The sequence below is a fragment of the Chanodichthys erythropterus genome, chromosome 13, assembly GCF_024489055.1.
Source record: "Chanodichthys erythropterus isolate Z2021 chromosome 13, ASM2448905v1, whole genome shotgun sequence".
NCBI classification, from domain to species: domain Eukaryota; kingdom Metazoa; phylum Chordata; class Actinopteri; order Cypriniformes; family Xenocyprididae; genus Chanodichthys; species Chanodichthys erythropterus.
The window spans coordinates 47,083,858-47,094,551 of record NC_090233.1 but is presented as its reverse complement, the minus strand read 5'-3'; the positions used below and the strand labels follow the sequence as shown (position 1 = coordinate 47,094,551).

The following is a 10,694-nucleotide window of genomic DNA, read 5'->3' as shown; positions in this document are numbered from 1 at the left end:
CCCTCATTAATAACTCATTAATTATGATGTGGCCCTTCCTTCCAGTTCTCAAGTTAAAGTTACATATAAATAAAATGTCCATAAATAAACAATGAATGCCAACACAGAAAGCTGCTGAAGTAATATTTCTGAGCAAAAGAAGTATATATAACCGAGACAAGTTAAAGAAGGTAAATAAATATAAATGCGGCTCAAAATATCTACATCCTTTAAAAATGCAAATTTGTTTTGCACAACTGTCTTAGGCCTACTTTATTACAGATTTTGATTATTTAAGTATTTTTATGTATGCTTACCCTTTAGTCTTGGCTGCCTATTTGGATGAAGAAAGTCTACAACTCGCCATCAAAATATTAGGATTTTAGCGCTCGAAGTACTCTAAATAAGATGTCAGATGTAGTTTATAGCATGTGATAATATCCTTCAGAGGCTCACTAAATCATTTCATGATCTGTTGCCTGTTGGCCTCATCCGACAGAAAAGGGCGAGTGGCTGTGGTGCATCGCTCCGAAAGTATAAAAGAGATGAAGGTAAGGATATTAAGTGACTCTATAGAACATCCAGGGCACAACAGAATGATTGATGGTGGGACAATGTGAGAGCTCGTGGACAGAGGACCCTTGGAGAGGCAGAAAAAAGCCATCTCCAGCCTGGTGTGCTCGCGCGGTCTATTTGTATGAGTAATCAGTTGAGCTCCCTACTCTGTCAGTCCTGTTTACTCACTGATTCTCTCAACAAGACAGTCATTGACACGGGATAGATGAGGATAGTCTAGCAGAGAAACCGGTGGCTTTAAAGAGGTTAGGGTTACGGTGGAGTCTCCAGACCCAATTTTACACAATGAAGAATTTATAATACCTGACTATTTATTTGAATTGTGAGATTGTATGTGATTTCCTTATGTAGCTACCTATACTAGGTGTGTGTGTGTGTGTGTGTGTGTGTGTGTGTGTGTGTGTGTGTGTGTGTGTGTGTGTGTGTGTGTGTGTGTGTGTGTGTGTGTGTGTGTGTGTGTGTTAACTAGACTGGCTGCAGGTGTCACAATGGTTCATTTCCACCAGCTGATGCCCTGCTCTTCTCGCCGTAACCGCAGTAGCATTCTCTCCCCTTTCCGAACGTCACTAATTGCTCTTCCACAGTCAAACACACATGCGCACTAATGGTGTAATTGATATTCAGACAACGCACTCTGCGAGGACACCAGAACTGCATTTAGATGTGTGCTCTTGGTCTTTTCGCTCATATTGGTTGGCCGAACAGCCACGCTGGGTTTGAGTTAAAATATGCTCACAGAGAGCTGTCATTTAAGCATCATGTCAACCACCTCTCTGCATGTATGCGGCCCAATACTTTGTTGCTTTGCTATTAGCATGTATTGACTCACTAGATAAGACTATGAATTAAGTTTGTTTTCCACTGTAGTAGTTATAGGCTACATAACTCGTTTTAACTAGGCTAAACTGTAGGTTATGTTTGCGTGCTATCCCAGATTTATTTTTTTTCCACTTTGACTAGGTCATATAAAATCTCGCCACCCCCTGGTTGTTCCGTGCACTAGGATAAGCCACTCATCCAGTTTTCCCTAATCACGACAATTACTTCTGAATTATCATCGGACCCTGACAGACGTTCCTTGTAACTCTCTTTTATTTTCAAACGGCCCCTAATCAGCGACTCTCATTACAATCGCTGATTAAACTGCAAATTATCCAGCAGAGCCAACAGTTCGCGCCTACCACCGGCTCGTTCAATATCAATTACACCGAGCAGCATCTCTGCAGCCTCCGCAAGCCTCCAAGTGCTTGATGGTGGCACTTATTAGTTTGGAAAACAAGGAAAATACTAATAATCAGGGGTCATTGGAAAAAAAGGAGAACACAGAGGGAAGGTGGCAATTAAAATGCTATCAATAGATACGAAATTCTTTTTTGCACACATAGCCTATAGGCCTATATCCTTTGACAATAGGTGGTAAACACTACCTGGAAAGGTGTCTGTTAGCCTACTTCATTTCAAGCCACCAAGCCTACTTCCAAAACAAGCGATTTACGTTTTTTTTTCAAGGCCTATAGGCTGTCAAGGTTTATTTTAAAGCCGGTTGTATGTTCCAAATTCATTCTACTACCCTCAGACAAGATAACGTGCTATATGCAATTACTTGGCAAATCATATCTGTATGTCTCAGTGCATATATAGATACAAATGAATATGTTCTTACTGAAGAACAAAAATGGGGTGAAAGGGTCCTATGGCGAAATGAAAGTAGGCCTGTTGGTAAGCGCATATCAAGTATTTACAAGTGGTGCATGTTGTTAGTTTTCCTCCGTGATGTGCGCAGATGCGATATCGATTTTATTTTGATTACACTAAAATTGAAAATAGGCCCCAGATGAGCTTTTGCAAAATGTTCCACAAGCCAACAGATAGGCCTCTGACTTGGCTTGATGAAAATAAGATATATTTTGGACAGCTTATAGTTTTTGTATAGTTTTCAATAATCAAATAATTTTCTGCAGTATTCATATGATTGGTGACTCAATGGCAAAAGTATGGTCAGTTTTCGCTACAAAGGAGTATATTTCCCATTTAGAACGGTGATGACGCAAAATCTAATGACAGCTTAAAAACAACTGCGTTAATTGGATGATTTTTTTTATTAATATTCTATTCAACCTAACAAAATGTTAGAATTAAGCAATCTAATTGGTTAAATTAAACTGATTTGGACTACATTATATTTGGACTACATTATATAATATAAGAACAAAATCCCTCCACAGGGATAACTCTAGTCGATTATCTGCATTTCTTCAAGCTGCAGTAAAGCACCAGATTAGATAACCTATTTTCATTTGGTGAGTTCAGCTTTGTATATGCTAACAATGACAGGAAGCCCTGATGACTGAAATTATTTGTAACTGACACAAAGTGTGACAAAGTATGTCAGGCTTTCTGAGCAAAGAACACACTGATCTGCCCCATGATGCACCTGAAAAATGGCAGCTTGCCCACGCGCACTGCTGATTTCATGAAAAATGATTTTTGTGCTGTCATTCCGACAAGACAGCAAACAAATACGGAAAGAAACTATTAGTGCGGAATCATTATAAATAGTGATATCTACAAACTCTATTAGAAAAAATCAGCCTGCAATTTATTCAATAAATGTATCTCGTTTGTGCGTAATTGATAAATAATCAAAATGTATCAATGTAACTAGCACACATTTCAGTTACAATCAAGTAAAAGTATACCATTTACCACCTGACTTGGTCCGAATTAGAGCTAAATTGACGATCAATTAATCTTGGAGGCGCTAGAGTTGTATTTTGTGGACAAGCAGCAGAGAAGTGGCAAATAAATGGAGTGGAGACAGGAGATTAGTGGAATGAGCAGAAAAGAGCTGAACCGCCTCGGTCTGCAGATAATGGGCTTGCAGCTGGGTCGCAAATTGCAGGATTTGTATCATCAGTATATGAGTTAAATAGCCGTTATGATTTATCATACCGTATCGTGATAGTTTTTCCCCTTGTTTGTTTGTTTGTTTAACTTCCAGAGGCAACAATATAGTTCGAATGGGTTGGAATCCGAGGATTCACCTTTAATGCAGTGTAAATTGACAAGGGTAAAGCGGTAAATGTAAAATAAATGCATATAACCCAATGAAACTGGATCATTTTCATTGGGTCAATTTCTTTTTAACGAATAGCTAACAACAGGCCGTCTTTACAATTAACTAAGGGGTTTCTTGCTGCTGAGCACAACCACATACCATCAAGCTTCAGTTCAGAGAGACTCACAATTCACTTGCACTCTACATTTTCGTCAATATTAACATGATACATTCATAAACACCACTGTTTGAAAGATAAATTACTTAGGGTAGCCTAATATTCTTACTTTTTATTGCTGTATGACAAATATAAGACTCATTCACATCGGGTTTGTATGGAAGGGGAGTGGTTTGGCTCATTTAAGCATTACTGTTTCACTCTCGTCTTGCAATGTACAAGGTCAGTGAAACTAATTATTTTCAGTATTAATTTGCTGATGCATTAAATTGCATTAGCAGTGTGATTATGCTGGAATTTAATAATTACTAGCACATGTTCCTAATTTGAAGAAACTCAGAGTGACCACTGACCCAAGTCCTCCCTTCTCGCAAGCCATTGAAGGCCTTTCTTAAAATGAATGATGTATCGGACTATGTCTTTTAAATATTAGCCCACTATCCTTTACTCGGAAAAATATGACATTGAGTTCAGTTCATTAATTCAAACATACAGCAAAAATTGCAAACAAAACGAAAGTTTTATTTAATTTTAAAAATATTTGTATTATTTATAATGCTGTTCAAGAGTGAACTTGATGCTATGCTTGCATTATATATTATATGGCCCAAAGTTTAATTATTCATTTGTAAAACAAGACTACACCTTGCATTTAGACTTCGAGTTTGAGAACAACGTTTAAGTGCAAACGTGGACATCGAAGTAAACACATTTTCATGTTTAGATGATTGTCGTGCGTGCTTACCCCCAAAAGTCTCATTACGGACCGTAATGGAGGCCAGACACTCCGTGACACACCAAAGCTCCATTTCATTACGGTAATCGCCGTCCAATGCTGATTATTTTATTTAGGGCCATAATTGTATTCTCCCCAGATAACTCACGTTGAAATCGGGTCCACATGGAGGGCACCAAGTCTAATCACAGTATGAGATGCGACGGGGGTCGTGTCTGCTTGAATGGAGGAGCCGTTGTGTTACTTTCCAATTCACTTATTTCACGGTATATGGTGAGCCCTTTAGACCTATTATCCAACCTATGTCAAATCCCAATGTCATTTACACAAAATAAATAAGAATTCCTCATGGATGGAATCGGTAAGTATAAATAGAAATTGCACTGTGAAAATAAAAAAATAAGACAGGAGAAAAGCACATTCGAAATGATGTTTACATTTTATAGATATAAAAACTGCGTAACAAGTAAAAAAAAATAGTCTATAATAAGTAACGACAGTATATTCCTTCTCTAATAAGGGTAAATTGTCAATGGCAACATTTAAAATAAACCATTTGAATTTTGGAGTAGATAAATAATTTAGTTGTATAATCATTAATGTCAATATCACTAACGTCTATTAAACAGGACCAGAAAAGCTGACATAATGATGCAGTCTTATTTTATTAGATGTACAGTCGACTATAGAAGGCGTGCACCTGTAATTAAAAGATGTTTGTTTTTAATAAAAAAAAAGACCCATCGACAAAGCTATCTCTATTATGCTTCAGGACATATTTTTCTCACTACTGAACCTTCTGTCATGTCGTCTTTCGATCCAGCATTAGAGTTAGACATCTTTGACACTTAAAATATTTTAAAATAATGTTACCCACTATTGTAATTATATCGTTACATTTTTTATTGTCTGAAATAATGCATTAATCTGAAAGTAAAGATCCATAAGCTACATTACAGGAAACTCCGCGACGAACCCAAGGTGGTGTAAGCGATAGACCTCCTCATTGCAGATTCTAAGATCAAAACAGAAATATGCCGCCATTTGTGGTGTCTTTGTAGTGATATTAGAGATTCCCATATCCTTTCTTTCTTAATTACGCTTAGTAGTCCAACTGCTTGCGGTTACACATTCATGCCACAAAAGAAGGGAGCACTGATTGATTACACAAAAATACGCTGAAAACTTGACAGCCTGCCGAATGTGCTTTCGCTGAATGGATTAAATTAGGCAATGTATGTCAGCGAGTTTGAATTAAATAAATCAAATTACTTGCGTCAGCGCTGATGAAACATCGATACAACTGAGGCATCAGTACGCATCAGTAGCCTGTTTCACTGTTTCACCTCGAGCCTTTACCGAAATAAATTAGCCTAATTCAAACATGATTTACACCGCCTTCTTGCATTATATCTAAACACAGTTAAATTATCACGCATTATTCAGATTTCACTGTAATAATTGAGATGAAAGCTCATAGATTTGGCACTAATTACTTCAAATGCTTAATGGTCTTGAAAATGACTAGTTGGAAATGTACCTTGGATGTGTTGTTAGCTGCCTCAAAGAATTCATCGTTTTTGATAGATGGATTCCACTCAAATAAAGCTGTAACTCACAGGAAGGTACAATGACACAACCAGCTCACAGAACCCATAGCATCAACCCTGTGCTCATTCCCTTCACACGAACACAAACAAGGATGACCAGCGTCCTGTATTCGATTCGTAAAGGGCCTCGAAAGTTGGGCGATAACCAAATAGTGACCTTACAAAAAGATATTGCATCCTAAGTCGGTTAAGTAGCCTATTATAAAGACTAGACTTTTTCAACTTTTGTGAAGCCTCTTTTTACCAATAGCCTACAGAAAGATTTATTATTCACTGGTTATTTGCCATGATTATGAAGTCATTTAAAATGTATAGCTAATAAGGAGGCGCTGCAATAAATCAGATTTGAAATGAACGAGAGCAACTGCAGATGAAGCTGGTTTGTGGATTTTACTGGTTGGTCGTCTAACATTTTCAACCCTCAATTCTGATTGGCTCCCATTTGTGGAAGCTCACGGGCTCATCCAACTATTAAGCGCCTCCCAATCTCTCTAAAGAACAGTATAATACATGGAACCGCCTTTTTAAACGCACTGACGACTTTCCTTCATTTGAGCTCTATGCGCTTTTTAAAAGGGTTAAAAGTTGTAGAGTAGTTTGGGAAGCAGTTGTGACTCCAGCAGTGCGCAATGCTCTCTCATGCCGACCTCTTGGATACTCGCCTCGGTGAGTTATCGTCACCAAACTCCGGTCTTCAACTCCACTGTAAGCTAGAGTATTTTTCAGTCTTCAAACTGGTTAACTAATGTGATGACAAAATGATATGTCAATCTGTGCTCGTAATTGCAATGTTTGTTAATTAGATACCAAATAAATTAATTACACATTTTCTCCAACTTACTTTGATGGATTGCGATACTAAATAATGTTTATGATTGTTATATGTCGATAAGTAGCTTATTTTTTATAGATACATTTCGTTCTATCTGTCTTTAATGTTAATAGCGTATTAATGTTCCTGCCTTTTGGACAGAATGCTAAATTGTTGACGTGCGTCCACAGGGATGAAAGATGCTGCAGCCGAGCTTCTCGGACACCGGGAAGCTTTGAAGTGCAGACTAGGGGGGACTGATTCTGGACACCCAGGCGATCTTACTTCTGCTACAGAGACTGTGGAAGGGACCACTCTGCTCCCCGGGGAAGACATTAGCAATGGTGGATCCAATCCTAATGGAATGCAGCAGGTCAACGCCAAAGACCAAGAAAAGCAGCAACAGCAAAACTCTAATCAGTCGGGAGGGCAACAAAACCAACAAAAACAGAAACGCCACAGGACCCGCTTTACTCCAGCGCAGCTGAACGAACTAGAAAGGAGCTTTGCTAAAACCCACTACCCTGATATCTTCATGAGAGAAGAACTTGCATTACGGATTGGTTTAACGGAGTCACGGGTTCAGGTGAGTCCTGAGTGGACCTGTTCAGCTTTGACATCGTAACGGAGCTTTCCAGCAGGTTACAAAAAAAGACGAAAGCAGTTGATATGATGAAAACAATATAGGCTATTTTTCCCTTAAGATCCGTAATTTATTGCATGGTATGGATTCAACAAGGGGGTATATTCTCTCAAAACAATGTCAAGCCTAAAATATAAATGTCAATTCTTCTCACCGCGCTATTTTAGAAGCCTAAAAACATTCGCAGTGTTGACTGTGAGCAAAAATAGCATACAGCGTTAAATAATTGCATTTAAGAAAGATAAATAAATGCTCTCAATACAAAAAAAAAAAGCACGTGTAGGCCTATATTTTTCTTCAAATAGGCTAAACAATTATTTTTGCCTATATAACCTGTTCTATAACTGAATACGAATTGTGTCATTAACAGAGGGCTGTGTTAATATGCAAATTAAAAAAAAAAATAGTTAGGCGTCAATTTAACCGGGTGTAACAATAATAATTCGTCCGAGCTAATGAGCGCTAAATGTTAAAATATACCTCAGAATACTACGGAGTAGGCTAATATTAATTTTGGACGCATTTTGTGAGTTTATTTTCATCATAAATTCATGATTATGGTCCCATGATGAATAACGGAGGCTATCAAACTATTTGTCTCCTAGATGTCATTATCTATAACGACTTCATCCCTGGCTGTCTGCAAAACATTACTATCCATCTCATCTTGAAATAAGAAATTGCTTTGTCTCTTTTTTAATTAGGATCTTTCCCTCCTGCAAGTTGTCTGTGAAGATATAGCCATTATTTTTTACATGACGTGAAAAAAGACGATTCATAAGGTGCATGTTTAATAACCTTAGCATTTACTAAGAACCGAATTATAGGTCTATAGCCTATTTACAATGGCTCGGTTCGAAATATTTTAAAATAATTATAAAAATCAAAGCGGTCGACTTTTTTCGACAAACTTATTGTAAGAAATTGTGCGTTAATTTATTATAGCATAGGCTATATAGGATAGGCTATATTTCTTTTATGTGGTTTATTTTTTAATTTCTACGCAATTAAAATTGCGATATAACCGTAGGCCTGGGTTAGTAAAGACAACTATACAGTTATAAAAAAGTAAATTAAAAAAGGCTTATTTTGTACTCACCAACGAAATGCACGACTTTCTAAATGTTTGCTTTTTATTTCAGGTATGGTTTCAGAATCGACGTGCAAAATGGAAGAAGCGCAAGAAGACGACCAACGTTTTTCGGGCGCCGGGCACTTTGCTACCAACACACGGTTTGCCTCAGTTTCCGTCTGCGGCTGCGATGGGCGACAGTCTCTGCTCTTTTCATGCCAACGACACTCGCTGGGCCGCGGCTGGGATGCCTGGAGTCTCGCAGCTGCAGATACCGCCTTCGCTGGGCCGACAGCAGGCGATGGCACAGTCCTTGTCCCAGTGCAGTCTCGGAGCTGGCCCCCCACCAAACTCCATGGGCCTTTCCAGCAGCTTATCGTCAAATGGTTCCGGTCTTCAATCACATCTGTATCAACCCACATTTCCTGGGATGGTGCCCGCGTCCCTCTCGGGTCCAACGAATGTGACCGGCTCACCTCAGCTGTGTAGCTCCCCGGACAGTGATGTGTGGAGAGGGACTAGTATTGCCTCCCTGCGCCGTAAAGCACTTGAGCACACCGTTTCAATGAGTTTCACCTAATTTGAGCATCCAAGATGTCTTTTCTGTCACTGCAAACCCCAAGTATTCCTGAAAAACAGTCACGGAGCACTCAGGATATGAGGTTATAACTGTGAAATTACAAATTGGCAGCCTTACTGGAGGATGGAATCCCAACATACCCCAGACAATGCTTATATACAGCAGATGTAGACTATAGTAATAGTTTTATTGCTTGAAATGTATGTAATTTATTTATGTGTTGGATTCGGTCATGTTTATTTATTTTGTTTTGTTTTTATAGCAATTAATTTTATTAATGGCGAGTTGTTTATTTATTTATGAGTATTTATTTGACTTCATTCACATATGAAGAAACAACTGGAAGAATATTTATTTCGCTGATCATTGATATTATTTTTTGCTAAACTAAATGTAAAAGGACACGTTAATGAGGACCACATGTGCATGTACAGATTGTTTTAAGGCACGTACTATACGTTGGAGTCATTTTACAGTTACAGGAAAGAACAAGTTGGATTAAAGAGCCACTTTCCAAATAATCATTTTCAGATGCATGTAATATTACAACCGGGATCATCAGGAAGTTGTTTACATAAAGCAAGATGAACTTGAGTGTTTGTGTAGATAAAAAAAAACAAACAAACAAAAAAAAACTTGTTATCTGCTGGTATGTTTGTGATATGTTTTAACTTATTGTCTGTGCTTATTACTGAAATATGGTTTTCGTAAATGTTTATCTTACCAAATTCAACAGAATTGGGAAGGTTTATATTACTGATTGTAAGTGGGTGAATAAAATCATTTTAAGAATTTCAGCATGGTATGTGATCTCTATAGAAATCTGAGCTCAGAGAAATGCCTTTATTTCATGAAAACACTTTACAATAAGGTTTTAAATCATTAACATTATAATTAACTACATTAGTTCATGAACTAACAATTAACAATATTTCTACAGCATTTATTATTCTTAGTTAATTTATCTATATCATTTATCTCAACATTTACTAATACATTCTTAGCATCCAAAGCTGTATCTGTTAATGTACTGAACTAATATGAACATGAACATTTTTATTAACTAACATTAAGAAAGGTTAATAAATGCTGTAAAATATATTACTCATTGTTAGTTAATGTTAGTTAAGGCATTTACTAATGTTAAAGGTTAAAACCTTATTGTAAAGTGTTGTAATTTCATAAAATAAAACACAAGAAAGGTTCCCTAAATGTTTGGAGACCTATACAGTCTTTAATTATTTTTTTTATTTATTTGTTTTTTTTTTATCAGCAGAAGAAAGTCAGAGAGATTTGGAACAACATGAAGATGATGAGTAAATGATGACAGAATTAGTAGTACTAGTGGAAATCTGCCCTGGATCATTAGTTGGACAGATAAAACATGTTCATATAGAAGCATAAAATGTGTCCCTGAAAAATGTGGGAAAAATCAGACACATTAATCATAA

The 10,694-nt window shown here is 37.3% G+C and overlaps 1 protein-coding gene across 2 annotated transcripts; it reads left to right on the top strand.

Moving 5' to 3' along the window:
- Positions 1 to 6,766: 6,766 nt before the first annotated feature.
- otpb (orthopedia homeobox b) lies at positions 6,767 to 9,243 on the top strand. 2 transcript variants are annotated; one of them, XM_067408045.1, is made up of 3 exons: positions 6,767 to 6,803; positions 7,140 to 7,534; positions 8,734 to 9,243. In XM_067408045.1, the coding sequence occupies exons 1-3, from the start codon at positions 6,767 to 6,769 to the stop codon at positions 9,241 to 9,243; spliced, it is 942 nt and encodes a 313-aa protein (XP_067264146.1). The 2 variants fall into 2 exon arrangements, with proteins under 2 accessions (XP_067264146.1, XP_067264145.1); XM_067408044.1 differs by having other exon boundaries at positions 6,767 to 6,842.
- Positions 9,244 to 10,694: the final 1,451 nt, after the last annotated feature.